General features: G+C 51.2%; 1 protein-coding gene across 2 annotated transcripts in view; it reads left to right on the forward strand.

Moving 5' to 3' along the window:
* The window catches only part of RGS10 (regulator of G protein signaling 10), a 36,290-nt gene extending 14,291 nt beyond the window's left edge, over positions 1–21,999 (forward strand). Inside the window, exons 4-5 of one of the 2 annotated variants that reach the window (XM_079900119.1) lie at positions 7,681–7,824; positions 21,582–21,999. In XM_079900119.1, coding sequence (XP_079756245.1) covers positions 7,681–7,824; positions 21,582–21,728 — 291 coding nt within the window. In that variant the 3' untranslated portion in view covers positions 21,729–21,999. The remainder of the gene's footprint in view (positions 1–7,680; positions 7,825–21,581) is intronic. The other variant, XM_079900120.1, reaches the window with a different exon arrangement.
* The last annotated feature ends 4,982 nt before the right edge of the window (positions 22,000–26,981 follow it).

Raw genomic sequence — 26,981 nt, forward strand, 5'->3', positions numbered from 1 at the left:
CGGGGCCAGGCCTCGTGAAAAGCATGGGTGACACACAGGGACAAGACAGCTGAGACTCCTTAGGGAACAGGCCTCTAGAGGGGAAGCTGCTTGTTAAACAAGCCTTTGCAAGTGTGACGAGAACAGAAATGGGAAGTGCAGGATCCGTGGGAGCACAGGCAGTGGGTGTCAGGAAGGTCCTTGGGGAAGTGACTCTCAAGCTGACATCTAAGTGGAGTTTGGAGATGGGGGGAGTGTTCCTGTAAGAGGGGACAGCCTGTGGGGAGGAAGGCCTGGAGAGAAGAGCTGAAGGAAGACCAGAAGGCGGGAGGCTTGTGCTTGAGGGGTAGGCTGGGTCTGCTGTGTCTGAGACTGGGGCCACAGCTGGAGAACCGGGGTGTCAAGGTGAACACTGAAAAGCCACGGGGTTGGAGTGCACCGTCCCGTCCACATCCTACAGCCAGAGCTTCCAGAATCTGGCAGCCCCTCTCTGCTCCCCTAGCCCTGACACCTAGCATATGACTCCTTGAAGGTTTGTGTCCTGAGGCCTGGATGTTGCTTCTGGGCAATGACTGCTGCCTCGCCGTCAGCTGCTCAAGGATGCAGACAGAGCTGGGAAAGAGGGGAGCATGTGTGAGGCCTGCGGGGTCCACACCTTGGTCTGGGTCATCACACTCAGCATCGTGACAGTTCCCACCCTTCCAGATGCTGGTCTGTGATCTGGGAGGTTAAGCTGTGGCTCACCTACAGCTGTCCAGCTCGGTGCAGACAGAGGCAGGATGCAGCCCAGGTCTCCGCTCCAGACCATGTAGTGGGTCTGGCTGCAGGGGAAGTAGAACCAGAAGTAAGTTCTGTTTCACTGATTTTAAGAAGCAGAGAGGACATAGCACAGGGAGAAGTCAGCCCAACTGCATTTCGCAATCAGACTTATTACATCTGATCCAGCATGAAGTTTGTGGACCATTTACCTCTACAGTGAACTAAGGCAGTTGTGGGATTGATGCAAATCTCACTTTTGCATCTATTTAAATAAGACCTGTGCTGGTTTTTTTTTTTTTTTTTCTTTTTCATTTTTTACTATCATTATCCAGCCAGATCTCTGGTACCTTGTATAATTTGTTTATCTTCTGTACAGTTTGGTTTTCCCTCTATCATGCAGGCTCTATAAGGTTTGTGATCTTTGTCTGTCTTCTCCCCCACTGGGACTGTGTGCCTAGGACAGTGCCGGGCTCACTGTTTCCTTCCCAATTTCCACTTAGGTCAGCTGACACCTGAGGATCTGCCGTGGGTAGGGTCCCGCCCTCTCGCTCACCTTGAGCTGCAGTTGCAGCCTTAGGGGAGGACTTGAGGGAGGAGCGTGCCATCCTTTCTGTTGGGGCTTTGCATTCTCAGAAGCTCCAAACAGTGGACTGGTGCTGTGTCTTTGCTGCCTTCCTTGGTCTCTGCTTTGCCCCCTGGCAGACAGGAAAGCAGCCCTTCAGTTTGGGAGGGTCTCAACGCTCTGTGTTTATGGTGGGGATGCTGGGGCTATAGGATGTTGGGAGGGTGATGCCTCCCACCCTCCCTCCCTGGGGTTGTAATTGCCAGGTGTTCATATTCCACAATCAGCTTTCAAAGCAGTTCTCTCCCTTTGCTATTTCTTCGTGGTTTAACATTTTTCTATGAAGAGCCTCCTCCCCATGAATTAGCATGTGAGATCCATCTATCTTTTAACATAAAGCAAACTTTATGTCTTATAAAACCTCAGAAAAAGCTCCAAGAAGGTGTTCATTCTTTGGCTATCCCTGAATTCATTCATTAATTCATTAATTCATTCATTCATCTGCACATGCATATTGGGCCTGTTTACCGTGTAACAAGGATTAAGATGGATACAGCGGCTCGTACAGATTTGTAAAAACCAAACCGAGTGGGGGTGGGGAAGTGGTGGGGTGGTACAAGATGTCTAATAATCATAACTCTGAGAGCAACTTGCACTGATATTTAAATATAATAGTACCATGCATTTTTATAGTGTTTTAGAGTTAACAGTTATGGGGGGAGGGGTCTATGGTATTTATTAATTTTATTGTATTTATTTAACACTAAAACTTGATCCAGGGTTTTAGAGTGTTTGATGTTCTTATTTAAAGTAATAGTAAAGGTTTTCCTGAAAGGCTAAAACACCATCTTCTTTATTTAAAAAAAAAAAAAAAAAACTACTTAAAAATCCAAAAGTGATGAGTGTTCCTTATATGAAGGTCATTCAGTTCACAAGCAGATGCAGTAAGAAGGGTTCATTCCCTCAGCACCCTCCAGGTTTCACTCTGTCTCTGGTTTGGGCTGTGTCTTTCTGACCTTTGACGTGGACTTGGCCAGGTCCAGGCGGGACCGGATAGGAGCTCAGCTGCTCACGGTGTGGGCTGGGGTCTGGCATGGGCCTGCCCGGCATCTCCACTCCTTCCTGCCTCACTGTGTAACTTTCCGACGTCCTCTACTGTCTTCTTACTGTAACCAAGGTTTCACTTACTTTACATCCCTGTCTACTGCATTTTCCTTATTAAAACTTTACTGTTTACTGTTTGCTGCTGAGCCAAAGAGGATGCTACGATTACATTTTTTTCTTCTTGGACCATTTTTTGCTCTTCTTATTTTTATACTCTCAGATAGCCCTTTAAAATGCTTCTCGATACGGTGTTACACAGGTCTCTCAGATCATCTCTGCAGTCCGAGTTCCCCTGGGGACTCCTCCGGGGGCCCCCTGACTACCCCACCCACTGGGGCGCCCCCCTGTCTTCCTTTGCCACCAGTGGCCATTCCGTCTGTCCCTCCCCTGCCTCCTGGACCCAGATCCTCATCTGTCTGGAGTCGCTCCCTCATTTTGGTGGAGCATGACCAGCAATAGCTTCTTGAGAAAGGGTACATGGCAGGTAGACCTTTAAAGAATCGTATTGAGTGAAAATGCTATTTTTTTCCTCTTCTCCTGCGTCATGGATAATCTGATGGAGCATAGAATTGAATTCTAGGTTAAAACTCACTCAGAATTTTGAAGACATTGTCCCATTATCTTCCATTTTTATTAAGAACCAGTATGTTACCTGTAATCTGTTTTGTTTTCTTTGCTTGTTCACCAGCAGTATTCTAAAACTGTACAGTCAGAGGCTTAAAGCGGGATGAGGTTCGTTCATCGTGTGGGGCATTTGGTGGAGCCTTTTAATCTGGAAATTTGTAGTTCTGGGAGATGTTCTTATATTGTTATTTTTATTATCATTATTATTATTATCATTATTTTTTGCGGTACGCGGGCCTCTCACTGTTGTGGCCTCTCCCGTTGTGCAGCACAGGCTCCGGACGCTCAGGCTCAGTGGCCATGGCTCACGTGCCCAGCCGCTCCGCGGCATGTGGGATCTTCCCAGACCGGGGCACGAACCCATGTCCCCTGCATTGGCAGGTGGATTCTTAACCAGTGCGCCACCAGGCAAGTCCCCCGATGTGTTTATAAACTAAACATACCTCCAATCAGCTGGGTTGGGAGAAATTTGCTGGACGTTTGTGTGCGGAATTTCACTTAACCCTTGTGTTCGGTTTGGCATCTCTTCCTTGCCCTCCTTCGTGTCTCTGTCTGCAGCTTCCCTGAGTCAATTTCTTTAGAGAAGAAAACTCCAGGCTCTCGGGGGTGGGGCGTGGATAACTGCTCAGAGCTGGGGGTCGGGACCTGGGGGTCTAACGGCTTCTTTCTGCTGCCTTCTTCATCCCTCCTGCCTAGGTTCCCAGATGCCCCTGAGTTCCTGCCATTTTGGGACGTTTCTTTGCATCCCCAGCCCTGCCACCTCCCCTCACCAACCTTGCAGGCGCCTAGGTTTCTCCTTGCTGCTCTCTGCAGAGTCATTCGCTGTCCCTCCATCTGCGTTCCATTTCCTGAGTCTGTTCTCAGAAATATTCTCAAATCATTTACTTGACATTTTCTTTGCCTCATTCTCTTTCTGAAGTTGATATTAATGAAGGTAGTGGCTTGATCCTTTAATTTCCTTATGTGTCCTGTCCCGTTGTCCATCTCTGGCAGAGTGATGGGGACAGAGGGGAATGGGCTGGCAAGATAAGCAAGACTCAGTGACAGGCAGGGTGCGGGGTGAGAGAGGCATTGGGGGATCACTGTTCCCGGCTTCCTGGAGTAGAGACGGCAGGAACCCCCTGCCAGGAGGGGCCCACTTCTTTCCTTGGCGTTAGGTGTGGGGTGTCTGTGGGACATCCAAGCCCACATTACTGGAAATCAGTTGGCTACATGGTCAGTAGCTTCGGGGAGAGGGATGGGCTGAGATCTTGGGAGAGCATGTGGCTAGGAAAGCGTTCGGCCTAGGGCAGAACTTGGGAACCCCCAGAATTTATGGGGGTGGGGGGGACAGAGGGACAGGAGCTGGCGAAGGAGACAGAAGCAGGGAGGTGTTGGGGAATCCTGAGAGGGCAGTGGCACTGAGCAGGGCCAGGGGCCAGAGAGCAGTCCAGGAGAAGGACGGCAGTGGGCTGGCAGGGTGGGCAGAAGCCAGGGGCTGGGGAGCAGGTGGGAGGGAGAAAATGGAGACACAAATACACATTTTTTTCTTTTGAGATGTTTCAGTAAGAAGTCATTAACTATAGGGGGATGTGGGTAAAAGGTTTTGTTTTATTTTCCCAATGGAAAAATGTAAAGCACGTTTATTGGATGAGGGAGAGGAGGCAGAACGTGGAGAGGAGCGCTCGTCGGAGCATGGGCTGCCGATGCCTTTGCCTTTGTTCTGGGTCGAGTTTTGTTTCTGGGGCTGATACTAAAGGGAATTTGCTTCTCCTAAGTGTGCACTTCCTGGGAGCAGCGTTGGAGTGCTGACTTCTGCTGAGCACCGCTGTGGCTGACGCACTGCCAGGCGGAGAGGACGGTCCCGGGCTGGCGGGGTGTCTGGGAAGCAGACCTGGGTGCACACGCTCCCACGGGCATTCCTCAGGTTGATGCCGGGAGTCACCACACAGACCCAGGGGGGATCCTTTTCCGGCACCGTCTGGGGCAGGGTTGGGTGCTGGGCACGGCTGCTGTCCACAGCGGGGCAGCTGCTCTGGTAGAGTCCGTAGAGTCTGCTAGGAGAGCGGCTGACCATCTTTCCAGGTCACACCGAGGGTCCCAGACCCAGGCGGCCTCGCCAGTGGGGGATGTTCTCACCCTGTCCCGACGGGAGCTGCAATAGGGTTAACCAAGCTCTGGAAAATATACCAAAATAACTCAAGAGACCTGGTTCTTCTTTTTTGCTAAGTGTTCTTGGCGTGGACACCAGGCCTTCCCATGACCGGCCTGCGGTTGGCAGTCTCAGGGTTTTCCTTCTCAGTCACGCTTCCTAGCCCAGCCAGATAAGCTCTGCCCACGAAGCCGTCATTCTGAGTGATCAGTCAGAAATGAGGGTGGCCCTGGCCTGGGCGCCTCGGGGGCCCTACACTCTTCCCAGAGACTTGGGGTGTTGGGGACATTCGGGGGGTGCTGAGAGGCCCGAGGCTGATATACCTACAGGCCCCGCCTCCCCGGAACCTGCTTCCTGTCTTCCCTTCCGCCCCATGTCTAAGCCTCAAGCTACTCGTTGTACTTCTTCTTTTCAGAACCACCCAAGACAGCCTGCATCCATCTGGAAAACTCTGTGTGTGTGTGTGTGTGTGTGTGTGTGTGTGTGTGTGTGTGTGTTCGGGGGGGAGGGAAGAAGGAGGGGAGGCCTAAAGTGATTTCTGCTTCCAGGGCCTCACATGGAGTTTGCTAATCTGACTGGCTGAAAGTCTACTTTCATGAAGTATTGTTAAAACAGGAAGTGGTTTTCCAAAAACGTTCCTTCCTGACAGATGGGGGTGGTGGGAGGGAAGCTCATGGCTTCCTGGAGGGAGTGGGTCTTCAAGAGGCGGGTGGCCTCAAAGTACTGCCCCATCCGGTCTCCACAGCTGTCTCCAGGCCTGTCCCCTGGAGTAGCCATGTTAAGGCCCCGACTTGGACGGTCTTCCTGCACGTCTTGCCAAGGCTTTCTTTCTGGGGGGATGGCAGGTGGTCAGGCCTCCATCTCGTGGGGTCGTTTGTCAACTAGTCCCGGTACCTAAAGAAGTTAAAGGACTGCTTTTTGCCTTCTATCAAGCACCTGCTATTGAAGCCTTCTGGTGGTTTCCACGAGGCCAAAGGGTTCCTAAGCCAAGTTCTGCAGCACGTGGGAGGCCCCAGGTGGGCTCTCTGGAGAGAATGGCAGTCTCTAGGCAGACCCCGAAAAGCCTCCTTGCATCCCCCTGCAAATCATAGCTCCGTGGCTCCATGACAGAGGCATATGTTGTCTGGCTTCCTCTGTAGGGTGAGCTAACACTGAGGCTCTAATGTTTGGAGAAAAGCCCCATATTTGCCACCTGTGAGGTGCGAGCACAGGAAGTCAGAGAACATAGAATCCTCAGGGGACGCCCTGCAGGACCCCAGCACGGATGCCTGCTGTGTTTAAGAGCACCCGCCGTGAGAGCATTCCCGTACCAGCCACTGCTGGGTTTTGGTGCAACCTAAGTGCAGATGCACACACCTTTTCGAACTCCACTGACAAGCCCTCCCAGGGCAGTGCTTCCGTAGGGTTGATGCCTTCCGGCCCGACGGCCCTTGGGCAGGCAGCAAGTGTTCTCTCTCTTGCTAATTCTCATACCTCCTTCCCTGGAAACAACCCCCAGCCCTGGAAGGCTGACAGTGCATCGCCTGCTGGGAGGATAATGTATTGCGCAGGCGTGGACCTGAGCAGAAATGCCAGGCTTTGGAGTCAGATGGTCCTCTGTCTCCCTGTGGGCTCCCTGGATAAGCCACGTCACTTCTCCTGGCCTCTGTGTCCTCGTCAGGGATGGGGCACTTCATGGGCGCCCAAGGGGTTAAGGAAATGGGACCATAGTTGTAAAACACCTAACGTGTCTGGCACATAGTAGGGGCTTGACCGCTGGTTGGGATATGTGTTCATGGTTTAACTTGATTTTTTTGTATTGTGGTAAGATAGACACGACACACACCTTACCACACTGACCAGTTTTTAGGGCTCTCATGTTTACCATTGTAACCATTTTAAAGTGTACAGTTCAGTGGCATTAAATACGTTCACAGTGTTATACATCTATCACCACTATCCAGCTCCAGAACTTTTTCATCACCCCAAACAGAGACCCCTTACCCATTAAGCAGCCACTCCCCGTTTCCCCCTCCCCCAGCCGACCACTCATGTCTCTATCTCTATGGAGTTGCCTCTTCTGAATATTTCACAGAAATAGAATCATGTCACGTGTGGCCTTTCGTGTCTGGCTTCCTTCACTGAGCGTCACGCTTTCGGGGTTCATCCGTGTGGTAGAATATGTTGGTGCTTTATTCCTTTTTATTGCTGAGTAATGTTCCCATGAGGCCTTGATCTGGGGCAGTCACAGGATGGCTGTGGATGCTACCGAATGTCCCTCACTCCGGGCTGGGATTCTTTCCGACATCATTTCGGAATGGATAGTGGTTTTGAGACAGGAGGTGTGGCCTACAGATGCATGGAAGAGGAGGGGAAGGGGCCAGGCCGACCGTGAGCCCCCCCGCCCCCCGCCCTCCCATCCAGCTCAGCTCCGGAGCCACAGCCAGATCCCCCAGGGCTCTCACAGCAGCGCTCCTTCTGGGCTCAGGCCGGGAAGGGCTGTGCTCGCCGATAACAGACAGGCTCTCCGTGTCTCCCCCAGATGCAGGAAAAGGCGAAGGAGATCTACATGACCTTTCTGTCCAGCAAGGCCTCTTCACAAGTCAACGTCGAGGGCCAGTCCCGGCTCAATGAGACGATACTGGAGGAACCGCACCCACTGATGTTCCAGAAGCTCCAGGACCAGGTAACCTGACTTCCCTACATGCACCTTGATTGGAAAACGGGCATTTTTTTCCCAGCCGGGAAGAATTCAGTTAAAACCAAATGTTCGACACCCTAGAAGCCGTCCCACCCGACCGGGCAGGCTGCGGCACGTGAGGGGGCCGTGGTTGGTGAAAGAGCAGGCTGGCCTGCCAGGCCCAGGATTTGACCCATTGGAGGCGCCCTCAGGCCTCGTTCCTCTTGGTCTACACGTAGTTTGACCGAGCAGGGTTATCTGTCTTCTCAACCAGATGGGAAGGGAAGCTGGAGCTATTTGAGGAACCCACACTGAGGAAGCAACGAGTGGTAACCGCTGAAGGTAGGAGCAGCCAGAAAAATCTAGAAAAGCAAAAGCACGTGGACTCGGAGTGGCGGGGAACCTGGGGCTTTTGTGCAAACATCGCCTCCTACTTCAGTTGGCCCCATAGTCCACTTTGCCAACGTAGTCCACTTAAAGCAGGAAAAGTTAGGTTTAAAAAATGGACCTAGGGCTTCCCTGGTGGTGTGGTGGTTGAGGGGCCGCGCTTCCCTGGTGGCTGAGGTGGCCGATGCAGGGGACGCAGGTTCGTGCCCCGGTCCGGGAAGATCCCACATGCTGCAGAGCGGCTGGACCCGTGTGCCATGGCCGCTGAGCCTGCGCGTCCGGAGCCTGTGCTCTGCAACGGGAGAGGCCACAACAGTGAGAGGCCCGTGTACCGCAAAAAAAAAAAAAAAAGGACCTAGAAGGGGTAAACTTTAGTGTTCTGGCAAATTTTCGTATGAGGAATGCCAGCAGTAAAATAGGCAAGAGGGGTGAAACTGCATCGCAGAGAGTTTTTTAGGCATGAATTTGCAGATGTGACTATTCATAGCATGCTCTGTTCTTATGAAACGTTGTATGCACACATGTGGACCATGGAACACTGACAGATTTCAAACTTCTGCTGGCCCTGTTCTTATTGGGGAAGCAAAGGCCTTACTTGGCACACAAGTGGAGACCAGCTCTTAGCTTGATTCAGCATTCCTCCAACATGAGCAAGCCTAGAGCCACCTGTTGTTACAACAGAAGCTGGGCCCCACCCCCAGAGTTAACCAGTGGACTTGATGGTTCCCAAGTGGGCTGAGACTTTGCCGTCCTAACAAGTCCCCAGGTGGTGCTCATGCTGCAGGTCCTGGGACTACACTTTGAAAACCACTGGCCCACGGCATCAGTTGGCATTTTTTTGATCACCTGGAGTTTGCACAGAGCCCAGAGCCATGTCCCAGCATGCAGAAGGCCTCATTTGCTCAGCATCAGATAGAAAACAAATAGGTAGAAAATACAAATATTAGCTTGAGAAGGTTTTCCAGTTGGTACAGTGGCAAGTGCAAATTCCACATGAATTCTAAATCAAATTTGAGTGTTGAAGGGACTCCAGTTAGCATGGGAGACTTGCTGAGGGCTTCCTGGAGGTAGTGATGTTGAGCCAGTGGGAGGGATGCCATGGACATAGATTTGTGGAGGGAAAGGGATGCGTGGTTAAAGGCAGTTCTTGTGTCTGTAGCCACACGGGGGTGTCTGCCCCACCCGGACCTCAGAATCTTTTACAAACTTCCTAGGGTACTCTGAAATGCAGCCAGGACTGAGAACCTGCACTGAAGCCCCTGTGTTCTCGGTATTCTCAATAAGAACAATATCTACCCTTCAGGGGTGCCCTTCTGTGCCCCCTTGGCATATATTATCTCATTTAATCTCCAGTGAGTAGTAGTATTCCCATTTTGGTGATGAGAAAAGCAAGGTTCCAGGAGACTAAGTGGTTTGTTAGCACAAAGTCCCATAGGTACAGGGCGTGCTGGAGGCCGATGCACCTGCCTTCAGAGACTGTACGCCGCACACACTCACAGCCTGTGCAGCTGTCCCGCCCTCGTGGGCAGCCCCTCATGGCTTCTCAAAGCCGCATGAGACCGGTTGGAGCAGAGGGATTGCCACGCGAACACGATCCTTTTCTGGGATCGCCGAAGGCAAGGTAGCCGCAAGGAATGAGGTGGGCTGCTGTCTCTCCACGCGGTGGGACAGCTCTCCTGTCCCACCAGCTCTCCTTGTGTCAGGCCTACGACACATCTCAAAATGGAGCTAGGCCTCTGTGACCAGGGCACCCCCGTTGGATTCAGACTGTGGGAGGTTTAGCTGGTGCAGAAAGGAGGAAATACAAGGGACCAAGGACAATTTTTTTAAGCGACAAAATATTTTTAAAATAACTTTTATTAAGAAAAACTTTTATTGACCTAACTAGAAAAATCATACATGCTCAACAAAAGAAACTTGGAAAACCAAAATATAAAGATAAAAACAATTCATAATTTTATGCCTGGAGATAGCATTTAACGTCTAGACCTTCCATCATTTTTTTTCTATAAATATGCATGTGCACACACGTCTAACAAATGTGGCACAATGCAGTTCAAACTACTTACTGTAAATAAAATACTTTTATACCCTGTTGTTAAAAGTCATTTATTTGAGGGGAAGACAGAGGTACTAACTATCTTCCTCGGGCATAATTGGGTGGAGAGAAGGTATTTGGAATCTGAGCTGAGTCCACAGTGAGTCCCTGCAAAGGCCTCTGGGTTCTGTTTCACTTCAGAAACCTCTGCCTCTTGGGGCCCTTGCTGGCAACTGTCAAAATGTGTGCTCAGCAGAGTCTATGGGTCTCTGCTCCCCAAAGGCCCTCACAAGAGCCCTGCTTTCCTAAGTGAAGGAGAGTGAAGCTGAGGGGAGCGTGTTTGGAACCATAAGATTTCACGTAACTTAAAAGCCTCCTCAGCGGCTTTGGCTTCGTTGAGCACCGCCTGGCTTTATCGCCGAGCTGTCTGAGCTGGCTGCATTCAGCACCGGCTCACCAGGAAAACTCCAGAGGCCTCAGCCCCTTCCCACGGCAGGCAGTGCCCCGAGCCCTGGAGGCTGCTGAGAGGGCAGCGTGGACTTTGGGGCACAGCTGGAGCAGAAGGATGGGAAGATCTTCCCTGAGCATCAGATGAGATGACTTGACATCCACGAATCTCATTTAAAGGAGAGCTTCTCGGGTCTTCATTCAGATCCTGTTGATTCTTGGTTTACACACAGTTCTAACAGGTTCTGGTTTTTCAGTTCACAGCCCATTTGAAGTGCTGGTAGAGGCTGTGGAGTGAGAGGCAGCAAGAAGTGATGGCTGACAACCAGGGAGGAAGCAGAAAAATGATACTAAACACAAAACCACAGCACAGTGATTGGGAACCACTGAGCGTGGGGAATCTCACAGCCCCACACACCGCACTGGGGGCATCCCTGTGCTACAGGACGGTGATGCAGTTAGTGATCCTAATGACCCCAGATTATAAAGCAAAACTTAAATTGTGGTCAGTGTGTTCACTGAAGAATGTGTTAGGCGTTTTAATAAGAATTTCATCATAGGGCTTCCCTGATGGCGCAGTGGTTGAGGGTCCGCCTGCCGATGCAGGGGACATGGGTTCGTGCCCCGGTCCGGGAAGATCCCACATGCCGTGGAGAGGCTGGGCCCGTGAGCCATGGCTGCTGAGCCTACGCGTCCGGAGCCTGTACTCCACAACGGGAGAGGCCACAACAGTGAGAGGCCCGCGTACCGCAAAAAAAAAAAAAAAAAAAAAAGAATTTCATCATACATGATATCTTTTTAAAAAAATTATTCATTTGTTTGTTTGTTTATTTATTTATTTGGCTGCACCGGGTCTTAGTTGAAGCACGTGGCATCTGCATTGCAGCATGCGGGATCTTTAAGTGAGGCCTGAGGGATCTAGTTCCCTGACCAGGGATTGAACCCGGGCCCCCTGCATTGGGAGCGTGGAGTCTTAAAGCTGGACCACCAGGGAAGTCCCCATAAATTATATCTTAAGAGAAGTTGGGGGGCTTAAAACTTTGTTACCTGGAAAATTCATAATTAGAGAGACTGTTCTCTGATTTAATCCTGTGCTGCCAACGTGGCCCAGGTGTGTGCCCGGCACGTGCCTGTAAAGCCAGGAGAGGTGAGGGTAGCACTGGGGGCATCTCCCTGGAACTCTAGCCTACAGTCAAAGGCTGCTGTTGGACAATTTTAAGTTGTGGGAAGCAGGAAGGAGGAGGTGATCTTACAAAGAGCTGTTTTCTTCAATGGATTGCACTTCACTGCAGTGGCTTTTTAGTCTTAAAAACTCCCCTGGGAGGTCTAGTTCAGTTCTGGTTGGTTTGCTGGTGTGTGAACTTGTTTTTTCTTTCATTCCTTTATGCTATAAATATTGATGCAGGGCCTCCTATGTACCGGGGACTGTGCTAGGAACTGTGTGTGCAGTGAGGAAATCAGCACCTGTCCACCCAAGAGGACAGACAGAGATAAATGCGAAGAAGGAGATAAAACAGATGACGGGTTAAGAGTGACTGAGAGGGGCCTATTTTGGGTCTAGTGGTCAGGGAGGACTCCTTGAAGAGATGCCTGAGATCGGAGTGGCAAGGGGGAGCTGCGTGAGAAGACTTGGGGGCAGGACCTTCCAGGGAGAGCCAATGGCAGTTGCAAAGGCCCTGGGGCAGGAATCCACTGGGTCTGTGCCTGCAGTGGAGTGAGCGAGGGAGATGAAGAAGCTAAGCTGGAAGGGACTGGCCGGGGTTAGGCCCTGAGGCCATGGCAACCAGTTTAATTTCAACAGTGACTGTAGAATGTGCCGGCTGGGCTCATAAGGTTTGGTTCTCTTGAAAGCCGGGCACCTTGGCTCTGATCCCCAGCTCCGGCTGTGCCCGTCCCTCCTCAGCCAGTCAGGAGAATGCAGATGACTCGGTGCAGATCCATCTCTGTTCTAGAAACTCAGCTGCGAAGCCGCAGTCTCCTGACCATGGCTCATTGTTTGTACCCTGATGACCTAACCCCCTACCCCCTCCCTTACTCCTCCCTGCCCATCACTTCCTGGACGCTGAGCTCAGATTTACTGTCACTGTCACTGCATGTTAAGTAAGGCTGGAGGGGGAAGTGGGAGCTCATGTTCCAAGACTGCCTCCATCTGACCCCAGGTGGGTCCTGTTTCCTGGTGTGGCTTCTGTGGCCTCATCGGTAACGTGGGGCTTTCGGCAAACACGGCTACCTCTCCAAGCAGCAAAGCAGTCCACAAGCCTTCAACGCCCCATTTTATTAATTAATTAATTAATTAATTTTTGGCTGCGTTGGGTCTTCATTGCTGTGCACAGGCTTTCTCTAGTTGCGGTGAGCGGGGGCTACTCTTCGTTGTGGTACGTGGGCTTCTCATTGCGGTGGCTTCTCTTGTTGGGGAGCATGGGCTTTGGTAGTTGTGGCTCGCAGGCTGTAGAGCGCAGGCTCAGTAGTTGTGGCGCACGGGCTTAGTTGCTTCGCGGCATGTTGGATCTTCCTGGACCAGGGCTCGAACCCATGTCCCCTGCACTGGCAGGCGGATTCTTAACCACTGCACCACCAGGGAAGTCCCAATGCCCCATTTTAAAAAATTGCTCCCTGATGGCCACAACCTTGTTTCCGTAGAGCCGACTTTTCTTTGACTTTAGCAGCTTTGAAACTTTGGCTAAGATGCCATCCCTCCCTGAGCCTCAGTTTCCTCATTTGTGAAATGCAGGTTATGATAAGGCAGTTGTGAGGATGAAATGCACTCATGTCTGTGAAACACTGACTTGGTGCAGCACCTGGCGTGCAGCCAGCCCTCCACAGGTGTTAACTGTGCATGTCCTTTAAATTGCCTTAATGCAGTAGTTCTTAACTGTCGTGGGACATGGGGCAATGTCTGCAGACATTCTCGGTTGTCATGATCGGAGTGGGGGGTGCGCTTCTGGCACCTAATGGGCAGAGGTCAGGTTGCTGTCAAAACACCCTGCAATGCACAGGACAGCCCTGAGCCCCCCCACCGCCCCACGACCCCCTACACACACACATATCTGGTCCAAAATGGCAGTGGTGCCCAGGTGGAGAAACCCTGGCTTAACGTAACTTTCAGAAATGTAGCAGAATCCACGTGCCTTACCCTCGCTAGGTCCCCACCTTTCAAAAAAGCACCAAATAATGTCTGTCAGTTTTCTACACTTCAGTGAATTCTGGGGAAGCATTAAGGCGGAACCTCTTCACAGTTTACACTGTGCTTTTGTGTGTGCATCTTATCTGACTATCAAGTAGGCTCGGGAAAGGTGGAACCTGGTACCTCACTTTACGAGAGAAAGTTCCCTTGAGGGGAAGGTGACCTGACTGGCCTGAGGTCCCAGAGCTGGAAGAGGGGAAACGGGGCATGAACCCGGCGCTTCTGGTTCAGCCGGACTCCTCCTGCCACACTGAGGCCCATGGTCCACGGGAAGCAGTGGTGTTCGTTCTTACTGTTCTCCCTCTGGTCTGTGCCGCCTTCTTCCTTTCCTGGGCGCTGGTACAGCGGCATGGTCTTTGGCGATTAAAGACCAGCCAACACTCTTACCTTCTTCTCCTTTCCCACCTTCGCCTCCCTTGCTCAGTAGTGCTCTCCTGTACCTCCAGCCCTGGCTGATTCTGGAATATTCCCATCAGTCACTAAGGCACTGAGAGTCACCCACGACATGAAGGGATCAAATTAGTCACAGCAGCCTAACATGTACAAGAAATGACAGTGCCAGTCTGTTCTGGCCCTGTCAGCTTGGTGGCCTGGACACATGTGTCCTGCTCAGCTACGTGGCTAGAACTCCAGGGAGGAAGGCCAACACAGCCAGCATTAGCCACGAGCACATCCTGTTACGGCCTTGCCCAGGATTCTGGACAAGTTAATTTTAAAAATTATTTTTAATTGTTAAATTACTATATGCATTGTTAAGATGAAGAGAAGAAAATTCACATAATCCAAGAGGAGATGAAAAGCTAAAATCCCCCAGTTCCTGCCTCTTCCCTCTCACTTTCCGCCTTATGTTGTGTATCCTTCCAGACCCTCCCCCGAATGTTTGAAAACCGAACACTTTGAAATCTGCTCAGTGACTTGAGCTTGTGCCATATGAAAGATTTAAAACAGAATTCTGCTCCTGCAAGTTTCTGGGCACCAATTTACACAACTTTCTTGCTCTGAAGCCTCTGGTTTGAATTCCACAGCGTAGAATGATGGGTTCCCTGGAATAGCAAGGAGATTGGAGAAGAGGGAAGGGTCAAGGTCATTGCTCTCTCGGACCATGAAAGAGAAGCCTGCAGGTTTGAGGGGGGCAGGGGGGCTCATTCTTCTTCCATAAATCTTAGGGACCCCAGTGCCTACACTTACTGCAGATTTTGCGTGTTGCCAGGATGCCCTCACCCAGGCTTCAGGGTTGGTGCTAAGTCTGGTCTGGGGAGGGCAGAGTGGAGGTGGTTTTCTCCACTGAAAAGGAAGTCCTCAACCTCTGATGTTTAAAAAAATATCAAAAGACTTCAGTGAGATGTCAGCACTCCCAGCCACATCCTTGACAGCGAAAGGAACCATGCACCAGGCCCCCTTTTAGCAGTGTCGTTTCTTTGAATTTCCCCAGAACCCAAGAAATGAGAAGTGCTTCCTTTGTAGACCTCAGTAAGAAGGGTTGGGCCAGCTGGTGAGGACCCAGGGGTGGGGGGAGGGGCTGCCACGCCTACCAGGGTCGTCTAGGAGTCCACTCCCTCTCCTAGCCCCTTGCTTCTCCAAGTCTGCCTGTGGTGGGAACTGGAGCTGGACTTACTGGGCACCTCAGTCTTGGTGCCAGCTGCCTTTTGCTCTCAACGGTCAAGCCCAGTCCGGAGAATGACATGTTCCAACGGGCAAAGCCAGAAAGAGCGGTTCATGGGTTTTCATTCAAGTGGAAGGAGCATTGGATCCTGGCGTTTGCCATGGCCCTATGGCTTCTGAGGGTGGGGAGGCAAGGACAGCATTTGAAATACTTTGAGTTTTGGGGGTTTTTTTACAACTTTAAAATGGTGTTTAGGGGAAGAAGAGGGGGTAGGGGACGGGTGCCAGAGAGCATTGAACTTTCTCCCTGACGGCCAAAGGCGAAAATAAAACGCCTTCACCCCACGTCGAAAGCATGTCATTTCAGCTTTGGATTTGAGTATTAAGGACTCCAGGATCAAGTGGACAAATCACCCCCCTCCACCCCCTGGCAGTGAGACAGCACCAAACCCATGGGTGTGCGAGCGGATTGCTCGCCGGGCAGGGGTCTCTGTCTCTGTCCGTGTTCGGCCTCTTTCTGGATTTCTGCTCTCACCTTGGCACGGCGTCCACCTCGGTGGGGGGCCTGTCCAGGAAGCAGCACTGTCCAGGCGACAGAACCTTCTGTGTGGCCTTCCCTGGTGCTTTGGGACAAGGGCTGGCCTGAGCTTTATCTTCTTACTTGCTCTCTGCCAGCTGCCCTCAGGCCTTCTCCCCCATCCCCCCATCCCCAGAGCGGGAGGTGATCTTCCATCAGGGGTGGGGACGTCCCCATCTGTGCCTGGCCCCAGCAGCCTCTGCGGCGCCCCGCTGATCCTTGCCTGAGGGCTGGAGGTGGAGGCTGGTTTTCTTCACACTTTGTGTCTGTCCGTGTGGTGTGAAAGCATGTCTGAGGTCTAGGTGTGCAGTTGCATTCTAGAACTGCAATTCATGGACAGTTATGTGTTCTTTCAGTCCTTTTCATGTAAAAACTAAACCAGGTTCTTGAAGCAAATATGAAATCCCATTAATAAAATTTTCTGTTGCAGTAAAGGATTCATGTTTTTTCCTCCTGGTATCCAGTTGAAATAACATGGTGGAGGGCTTTGAAGAGGAGGTAGGATACGTGTTTAGTTTAGGTCTTTAATGGCCTTGTCCCCTAAGACGGGTTAAAAGATTTATTAGACTTGAAATGCACTTGAGACAGGGATGAAACCTTCACGGAGGGGCCCTCAAGGCTGGTTAAGCTTCTCATTGTCTATATGGCTGAATATGCGTCTGTGAGGGAGTCCTTTTCGGGAGCAGCAGACCCGGAAGAGTCTCAAATTGAAGCACCACGTGGATATTTTCCTTTGCAGAAAGGGGAATGCTAATCGGTCGCCCGGTCTGGGATCTGGGGAGGGCGGGGCGTCTTGTATAACAACTTTGAGTGGGGAGACCTCCTGGCAGGAAGACCCCCTTCTCTGTTTTCACTTCGAGTCCCACTGCCAGCAGCCTGAGGGTTGGCTCCCAAGGTCACGACATTAAGCAATTCACAGTCCTGGCGTCCAGCCCCCAGATGTGGGGCTGCTGAAACCTGAAACCTGCTGGGCCACAGCTGTGATGGCCAAAAAAAAAAAAAAAAAAAGGTAGGGAATGCAACTTAGCTGCCAACTTGAGTTTTTTGCTCCGCAGGCTGCCTGTCTCCCCGAAGGGGTGTTGGTCAAGGGATGTTGGTCGGCAGCCTGCAGGCCCGGCCCCTGCCCACCTGGGTCTCCACCTTCTTCTTTCGCTTCCCTGCAGACAACTAGAGGCTCATGGTCAGGGGATGATCACAGCCCAGCCCCAGTGAGGCCAGTCCTCCCTATCAGAGAGTCCTGGTTTTGTGGAACCTTCTGGAACCCCTAGGGCCATCTCATTTTCTGTGCACAAGCAGGAGTGAGGTGAAATCAATAATTTGACTGTGTTCATTTCCAAGGGCTGTCGTAATAGATTATTGTAAACTGAGTGGCTTAAAACCGCAGACATTTTTTTCTCTCACAGCTCAGGAGGCCAGAAGCCTGAAACTGAGGTGTCGGCAGGGCTGTGCTCCTTCTAAAGGCTGGAGGGAAGACTCTTTCCTGGCCTCTTCCAGCTGCTGGTGGCCGCTGGCAGCCCTTGGTGTCCCTTGGCTTGTGGCTGCATCCCTCCAACTCCAATCTCTGCCTCTGCCTTCGCATGGCCTTCCTCTCTCTGTGTGTGTCTCTCTGTGTGTTCTCTCCTTTTCTTATGACAACACTCCTTGGATTTAGGCCCACCCTAAGTCCAGGATGATGTCATCTTGAGATCCTCAACTACCCCTATTCCCAAATAAAGTCACATTCTGAAGTTCCAGGTGGACCTAAACTTCGGGGGGCACACCATTCAACCTACTATACTGACCTTTGGGGATGTTTATTTCCCACTTATACACACAAGCACTCGTTAAAGAACGTATTTAGGATCATTGTTTTTAGTTTACGTGCATTTTAAAAATTCTGTGTTCAGTCACTTAACACTCACGTACATTTTTCCATGTTAAACTCCTATGCAGTCTTCATTTTTAATGACTGCCTCTTGCTCTGCCACATGAGTGGCAGGATAGCCTGGAGGTTAGGAGTGTGGGCTCGAGAGCCGGACGGCCAGAGTTTGCATCCTGCATCCTTTTTGCACCCTCTTTTACTCACTGTTATGGGCTGAATTGTGTCTCCCTCAAATTCATATGTCAGACTCCTAAGCCCCAGTACCTCAGAATGTGACTGTGTTGGGAGATGGGGGTCTTTAAAGAGGTGACTAACGTTAAATGAGGTCCTTGGGGTGGGCCCTACTCCAGCCTGACCAGTGTCTTTATAAGGAGTGGAGATTAGGACATAGACACACACACAGCAGAGACCAGATGACCCTGGGGAAGATGGCCACCTACAAGCCAGGAGAAACCAACGCTGCCATCACCTTGATCTTGGACTTCCAGCCTCCAGGACTCTGAGGAAAGAAATTTTTGATTTTCAAGCCACCCAGTCCTTAGTACTTGTCATGGCAGCTGAGCTGACAACATACCAGCCACTGGGGCAAAACACCAAATCTCCAAGTCCTCCGTCCTTCCCCTGTGTGATTGGGGTTCGGTGAGGATTAGAGAGGATGCTCCATGCATTGCCTGGCGTGTGGTTTGAAGGTGCTCTTAGTGGGGCTGGTACCACCCTGAATTGTTTTGCCAACCCTCTGTCATTGCTCGGTGGGTAGAGTCTATTCATTCACTGGGTGAATGTTTGTTCGGCCTCCGTCATGGCCATTTGCCCCATGATAAAGAAGGCTGTGGTCAGCAGCTGGGTACCTGGTGTTTGGCCACTTTCTTTCTTTTCTTTTCTTAAATTTATCAATCACTTTGTTTTTTAAACTTTTATTTATTTTAATTTTATTTTTGGCTGCGTTGGGTCTTCTTTGAAGCGTGGGCTTTCCCTAGTTGTGGCGATCAGGGGCTACTCTTTGTTGCGGTGCATGGGCTTCTCATTGCGGTGGTTTCTCTTGTTGCGGAGCACGGGCTCTAGGCGTGCGGGCTTCAGTCGTTGTGGCACGCAGTCTCAGTAGTTGTGGCTCGCAGGCTCAGTAGTTGTGGCGCACGGGCTTAGTTGCTCCGCGGCATGTGGGATCTTCCCAGACCAGAGCTCGAACCCGTGTCCCTTGCATTGGCAGGTGGATTCTTAACCACTGCGCCACCAGGGAAGTCCTGGCCACTTTCTTGAAAGAGATTTTTAGGACATTCTCTATCCTCTAAGCCATCTTCACTGAGCACCAACCACGAGGAGCCCTGGGATGGGAGCTGCCTATTGCCATGAGCTCCTAGGCCAGTGCCCAGGAGACCCTTTGCCGGTGGCGGTGAAGACCCCGTGCAGAGATACCAGGCAGCTCACAGCCCCAGAAAATGAGACTCTTGGGATCAGCATCCCTTTTCTTCTTCAAATCTGTCCCAGTCTGATGGCTGCAGCTGCCACCCCCTGACTCGGCGGCACCAGGAGCTGCACCTGCAAGCAGGTGAGGGCTCGTGGAGAGGGCAGCCCCAGCCTGAAGGCCTTCACGGGCATCTCACACCCGCCCACGGCAGGGAGCAGCCCGTCTGCTCTTGTTAAATAGCTCGCAGCCCCCTCCCCTCACGCTTGCTGATGCCAGGAGTGCCAAAGGGGCAGCCAAGCCTGTGGTGTCCTGGCATCTCCTGGAGGCCGAGTGAGTCCTGCCAGGCGCTCGGCTGAAGCCACCTCCCCTCCTCCCTCCCCCACTGCCTCCGGCCTGGCCCAGGTGCCTCCAGCCCCAGCCTTTTTGCTTCTCTTCTTTGAAGAGCCACAGCAGGCAAACAGGATGTTCCACTCCCACACGTGGAGACTCAGACGAGACACTTGGGTCGAACCGCATCCTGCTGGCAGAGCTGGGTCCCATCCGCTGCGGACCTGGTCGGGATGGGGTGCGGGGCTGGGGGCTGGGAGGGGCACTCGCGAAGCTGCTTTCATTAGTCACTTTTCGAGCATCGTTCCAAACTGTGAACTTGGTGGGCATCTCAGAGTTCCCTTTGGGGGCTCTTGTGCCAGGAAGGGCCGAATAATGCAGGTGGTGAGGGATGGCAACACCTGCACGAAATGATAATGGCATTCCTCATCCCCCGTCTCACCCCTGGCTATGATTCTAGTATTTTCTGGGAGGTGCTTTTTTTTTTAATGAATAATTTCTCCAAACCGTAGCAAATCAGTCTAGGATTACAAGATGGCTACAAAATAGATGGCTGCCATGGAGAGGCACAAGGTGGGAGCTTACAGAGGCGTGGTCTTTCTGAGCAGTGAGATAAGACTGGAAGGACACCCAGGGAAGGGCAGGCAGTAGCTGAAGAGTTTAAAGAAAACCCAAACTCTGCTGAAAGCAAAATGATTTGAGCGGTTCTCCCATGGTTGAAGCCGTCTTGGGAAAATGAAGGTGTCAAGGCTGAGGTCCAGTTCTCCCAGCCCCCAGGTAGATGTTCTGAGTCCCTGGACACCATCAGACATTTCATTTACAAAGTAGTTTGTGTGCCTGTTGAGAGAGGACAGATTGAAAAGACGTTTTACCACCCACTTGATAACCCTGCCTGGCAGTGAGCAGCATTCTAGACACCCCTGGAACTTTCCACTCGTTGAGCCCATTGGTGGTGCAATAAGGGAAGGAACCAGGGTGCGCAGGGCGGATTTTCGGTCTGCAGAATGCCTTGAAAGCTCGGTTGAAGGTCTGAGAGAGGTGGAGAGAGATTTCTCAAAAGAGACTGTATCCCTCGACCACCAGAAAGTGCTTCCCTTTTGCTTCTCCTCTTCCCACCCCTTTGCAGGGCAAGGGAGGAGGGTGGTGGCAAAGGATGGGGTGGGAGGAGAGGGGATGCTGGGAAGAGAGGGGGCAGCTCTCGGAGGACTTGGGGTGAGGCAGGCGGCAGCCCTCTAATCTGTCAGGGTTTCTCCCCTTGCACCTGATGAGCACGTACCTTGGAATGATTTCTCTCCCAGAGATGCACTCCTGGAACTGTGTGAGCAAGCAGGTGTTTGCATTCCGCAGCTGACCGCTATTTTCTTTCATTAAGGCCTGTTCCCGAAGCCTCTGCTCGCCAGGACTACCGTTTCACTTCCCTGACCTGCATTGAATAAGCCCCATTTTGTTTCTGGGCATAATGATAGGTTTGTTTGAGATCTGGGATGCCAGACTTCCGGGGGTCTTAACAATATTGAGATCGTCTGATATGACAGTGACAGTGGCCTAGTACACTGTCGTCTCTACAGAAATGGTTTCTCTTCTGCTATCTCAAGTTCCTGGAGCCATACATCCCTGTATTATCTACCCAAATAAAGTGGAAATTCTTAAAGGACCTCTTGATACAAAGGTATAAATCAGTGCTGTGCGAACCTATACTTCCGTGGAAGATATAGATAGGTTTGTTTCGTGTGACTCTCTAAGCTCTTATATTCCATTGAGAAAATTTCAAAATGACCCAAAACACCCAGGAAATCCAGCTTGTCTAGCACACGACGTACTTAACTTTCTTTGTGTGTTTGGCACGTATTTTCCTCAGCACACGATCGGTATTTAATAAATATTCGATGAGATGATTAGCCTCACCCTTCAGCTTTTGTTTCCTTTTCCCCTTAGATCTTCAACCTTATGAAGTATGACAGCTACAGCCGCTTCTTAAAGTCTGACTTGTTCTTAAAACACAAGCGAACGGAGGAAGAGGACGAAGGTCCACCCGATGCCCAGACTGCAGCTAAAAGAGCTTCGAGAATTTATAATACATGAGCCCCCAAGACACTGGCAGGACTGGCAGCTTTCAGAAGCGAAGGAACTCGCTCTCAGGACCGTGCAGGGTTTATAACCTCTTTGTTTTCTGCAAGGACTGAAATGTGCAAAACGCTTCCATGGAATATGTGTATTTTATTACCTGCTTGACCAGTAAGTTTTGCATGATGGCTAATCTTACATAAAAAGACAAATAGCTTTGAAGTTTTAGTTCTCACACACACCCAAAGGGGGGACAGTCCTTAAAACACTGGACAGTTTGAGTATTTCACAGCTTGATTAAGCGTCATGTGAGGCCACCAGGTGAACATACAGCCCCCTCTTACCTCTAAAGTCTTTGCCCTGCCTCTGTGTGTGGGTCACATGTGTCCACAGATTCACTTGGTGAACCAGCTCAAGAATGAATTGATCTGACAAGCTCAGGTCACTGGGGTTTTGTCTGTCAGGTGCCTCTTGGGTTAAATACTTCTAGAGAGTAAGTTCAGTGCTGGGAAAAGAAAATTCAGCACAGCCTCTAAAGATCTGGGGAGCTGCGTGTGGGTATCGTCAGAGGGCTCTTATTTCTTGCGCGTGGGTTTGTTCTGGTTTTGCCCGTAATCCGTGACATTTCATGCAACAAAGATAAATAGTTCATTTTGACAGAAACAAGATCTCAACCAGGAAGAAAGACAAATGGGAGACTGTTCAGGGTCCCCATGGTGATGCAAGGTGGTGCTGAATGGGATGGTGACACTGGCCCGTGCCGATGATGGAGCTGGGGGGATGTTCCCTTCTCTTGCAGCCCTTTTGGTGAAACCCTTTCTTCTTGATGCCTACCCCTTGCTAGACTTGTTAACTCTGGGCTTGAGACTTCAACCAGAGGAAGGAAATGCTGTCTTTGGAAGCCCCCTCTTGGGTGAAGAGGCTGTGAGTGAAGTCCTGCTGGGCCCAGGCGCCCCCAGCAGAGCCCAAGGTCAGGCACGGTTCCCTTCTGCTCATTGTTCCTGCCGTCTGCTGCTGCCAGACCTTCTCCAGCATGTTTGCCAAACCTTAAGCTCCTGTTTGCACAAACAGAGCAACCAGACTCTTACTTGAGAGCCTTCCAAGTCAGACGTTCCCATTTGCAAAATTCCCTGCTGATGAGCCTGACTGTATGATTTATCAATCAAGCCGGGACACTTGAGAGAGAAGGGGAGTGAGCTTAATCATCACGCTGGGATAATAGGCATCAGCTGGTTCTGTTCCCGGTGAAACCAGTTTGCATAGTCACCCTACTGACCACTCTCTCCTAGGGCGACCACTTGGGCAGTTCCCCAGATTCTCCTTGTCCATTCACTGTGGTCGAATGCCCCCTGTCCTTCCACCTTGGACCTGGGGAAGGGATGGTCTTAGGAAGCCATTCACTGCTGCCAACCAAACCACCCAACTGAGCATTCGTCAGAAACAGCAAATGCTTGATCCCCCCGACAGGGGGTTTTCTGCCTCCCCCAGGTCATCCCCGACATGCCTTCTCTCTGCCTGGGATGAGATAGTAATGCTGAGAATGACACCCAAGGGCCCTGTCATCTGGGAAATTCAGTCCATCTTCAAGCAGTGCAGACTGATGTACTTGAAAGAGTAAGGAATAAAAACAACATGGGTTCTCTAGCTCCACTTGCAGTTTACTAGCCAGAAAAGTGCAGGGATGCGGACCCACACACCCACTGCACTGTCGCAGCTGCAGGATAATTTCAAGGTGCCAGGGAACTGAGCGAGCTGCTTGGTGCTCTCTTTTGAGAGCCTGTGCTGGGCGGGTCCCAGAGACTGCAGGTGGGCTGGGAACGCTCTTTCTGGCTTTTACCCTTTTACCCCTGGGTTCAGAGGCCCTTTGAGGTGGTGAGCTCTTCATAAGCACATAAAGGAAGCAGCCAGAGTTAGCTGGGAGACTGTCTGCCGGAAGAAAGCCTCTGGCTTAGGAGCTGCCTGAAGAGCTGAATGCGGGTGGGAGGGTGAGCTGCCCGTGTTCAGCCACGGCTCACTTCTCACAGCACTTCCCCCAGCTCGCTCTGGCCGGGCTGCCTGCATCCCTGCCAATCGCGGAACTGAGGCAGGTACAGAATTCAGCTTCCTAAAGCCATTGCAGAAGTGAGACAGAAGTGTAGGGAATCTGTGTAGCCAGACCCATGCTTCTACCCAGCTTTTCACTTTCACCCTATGTCTGTCCATCCGTCCATTTATTGATTAATATTTAAATTGTGTCTGCAATGTGCTAGGGATTGTGTTAGGTGCCAAGATTCAATGGGGGGAGGATAGCAGCCATGACGATTCATGCTCTAGTTCACAGGTGTTCTAAAATGTAGGCTTTATTATGATTCAGGTGTGGTGAGCCCAGCAGATCAGGAGACGACTATCATTGAAAGGATAGTTTCTAAGAGAAAGGAGCAGGTCACACCGTGCAGGGCCGCGTGGGGAATCACCAGGGTCGGTCAGAAGGTGGAGAGAGTGAGGGAAACGTAGGCAAAAGCCTTTATTGTGGTTCCCTTGGAAAAGGCAGGGCAAAGGGTAGGTTTGGCTAGTTTGTATCATTTCCGTGGGCTCTGGGGCTTAGGGACTGTCCCTAACTGGTACCTGGGCCTGAGTCATTAGGGCAGGCGGCCCAGAGTGTGAGAGCCCCATAAAGAAGGGACCTGGGGATGTGAGCTCTGCATCTGTCAGTTGTTTTCTGTCTCTAAGAATCAGCTAGCGCTGGGAGGGGCAGTCCCGCCAGTGCCAGCCAGGACCCAGAGGTCAAAGCTTCAGAGTAAAACACGCTTATGACAACAGTCTGCAGGGTCTCAAAATCTCAACCCGCAGGCCATAGATGTTGTGTTTGATGGGGCATGTGTCTGAAAGCTTTCAGTGCAATTGCCTTGGGCAGAGCGCAAATGTAATCTCCAGTTGGCTACAAGCCCCATCATTCCCTATTGCCTTCTAACAGGCTATTCACAGTTTACATTTTCTGCTGGCTTTACAGTTTGTGCCCTGATCTCCATCTCCTGTATGCAGAGAGCACGGCCTTGGTGACATTTTCCTCTGTGACTTTTCAGTCATTAATGATACCTCCAGATCCACTCTGCTGACCCGCCCAGCTTTCTCAGAGTCAGTTGCGGTTCACACTCCTGCACCATCTTGCTTTCTCAATCACAGAACTCCCCTCCAAGGCAGGGCGGGTGTCACCTCACACTTGAAGAACACCTTTCCAAAGGCTTCTTTCCCATTGCTTCATACACAAAACCTTAAAAAGTGGGAGAACATCTATTTCTCCCATTTTAGAGATGGGAAAACCAAAACAAAGGACATGACTCACACGTGCTTGTGAGTGGTGGAGTCTGAGACTGGAACCAAACCTTCCATCTCCCGACCCCAGCTCCCTTTTTGGTTCATCCTCTGCCTGGACAGGGCCCCAGGGAGGCCCAGCGCTGGGGTGAATACTGGCGTTTTGGTAAAGATGCTCCTTTACTCATACAACAGATGCTTAATGAGCACCTACTACATCCCAGGCCACATACTAGCTATAGGAATGTAGGGGAATTAAAGAGTGAAGCATGGAGAATTCCCTGGCAGTCCCGTGGCTAGGACTCTGCACTTCCACTGTAGCGGGCATGGGTTCGATCCCTGGTCAGGGAACTAAGATCCCACAGGCTGTGACGTGCAGCCATAAAATAGACAAAAGTCATACTACACACAGTTCAAAAAAAAAGAAAGAATGGAGCATCAACCGTGCCAGCAGCTGGTCGGGAGATGAGATGGGGTTTTTATCCAAAAACTCTTCTGTAAGAAAGAAAGTGACCAGCCCCTGGGAGAGAGACTGAGGGGACAGGGCTGGCCGGTTGTGTTCATCTCTTAAGTTTACATGCTCGGTTGTTTTGTCTTTTCCCTAAATGTCAGGGGGTTAATTAAGCTTCATGTTGACACTGGCGGTGAAGTGATTTCATTTGAAAAACATGAGAATAAGTACTCTCTGTTCTGATGGGGGATGAACTTTTTAAATTCCAGTCTCAGATTAACTCCAGAGAATGAAGAATTAGTTAACTACGTTTCCCATTACGATTTTGCTAATATGTCCTTTCTTGTGTTAGAGTCGGGAGCTGATGAATTGGTACCCAACTCCCAGGTCCCCGCCCTGAATTTGTGAGCACACTGTTTATACGCTTGGCAAATGCTAGGCAAGCGCAGTCATGACTCGCGTTCTGTCATTATTTACTTTCATTTTGGCCGCGGATGTTCTAGAACTTACATTTATTTAAGTGCTAAGTGGTCTTGTTGTACCATTAGCTTCCAGGGTTTTAAAACTGTGTTTCTTCTCATACACTGCAGTGAGCACTGTGAAAGGACTGATGCCTGGGCAGGCAGGGGAGAAACCTCACACACAGATGGGGGCAGGGGTAGAATCTCTGTCGAAATGGTCCCCAAATTGTTCTCCTTGGATTCCCACAGGCACTGCAAACTTTGCAAGTCCAAAGTTGCTGAAGCAGAAACCTGGGGGTCCCTCCTTGGGGCCTCTGAGTGAGGGTCTTGCAGGGTACACTGGCTGGGTGCTTGCACGGGCATTCACAGTGTTGCATCCACCTGGAGAAAGGGGGGACCTTTTCCCAACTCCCAGAAAGCCACTGGGTCGAGAGACCTGGAAGTGGCCTGAGGGTCTCCCCTTTCCTGACTTCTAGTCTGATCCATCAGCAAGTCCTCTAAATTCTGCTCCCAAATCTATGTTGAGTGCATCCATGCTTCCCACCTCCACAGCCCTGGGCCCTGGCCAATCTGCCTCTCTCGTGTCTTGCCGGATGGAGCCTCTGCACAGGTCAGTCCTCACTGCACGTCCCCTCCCCATCTTCATCCAGCATCCACCTTTTAAAAGCAAAACGCTGACCAGGTTGCTCACCTGGATAAGCCCTTTCTGGGCCTTTCTTTGTGCTCAGAATGAAAGCTCAGATCATGACCATGGCCTCAGGACTGCAAAGCCAGGAGAGCTGAGCCCCGCCCCAGCTCACCTTCTGTCCCTCTACAGCTCATTTCAGATGTGAGCAGGGCACGGACGGTGCTTCCTGCGGCCTCTGCACAGGCTGCCTCCTCCTGACCTCGGCTCCTTGGCTCTCAGGCCAAATGTCAGCTCCTGGGAGAGGCCTTTCCCGAGGACCCCACTAAGCATCCCCCTGCCCGCTTCCCAGCGCCTTCAGAGCCCTGGCACGTGGCTATTTCTCTGTTACCAGCTTATGAGCTCTCTCCCCAAGGACAGGGACGGGATGTGTTTCACTGAGT

Source organism: Stenella coeruleoalba (genome assembly GCF_951394435.1).
Source record: "Stenella coeruleoalba genome assembly, chromosome: 16".
Lineage (NCBI taxonomy): Eukaryota > Metazoa > Chordata > Mammalia > Artiodactyla > Delphinidae > Stenella > Stenella coeruleoalba.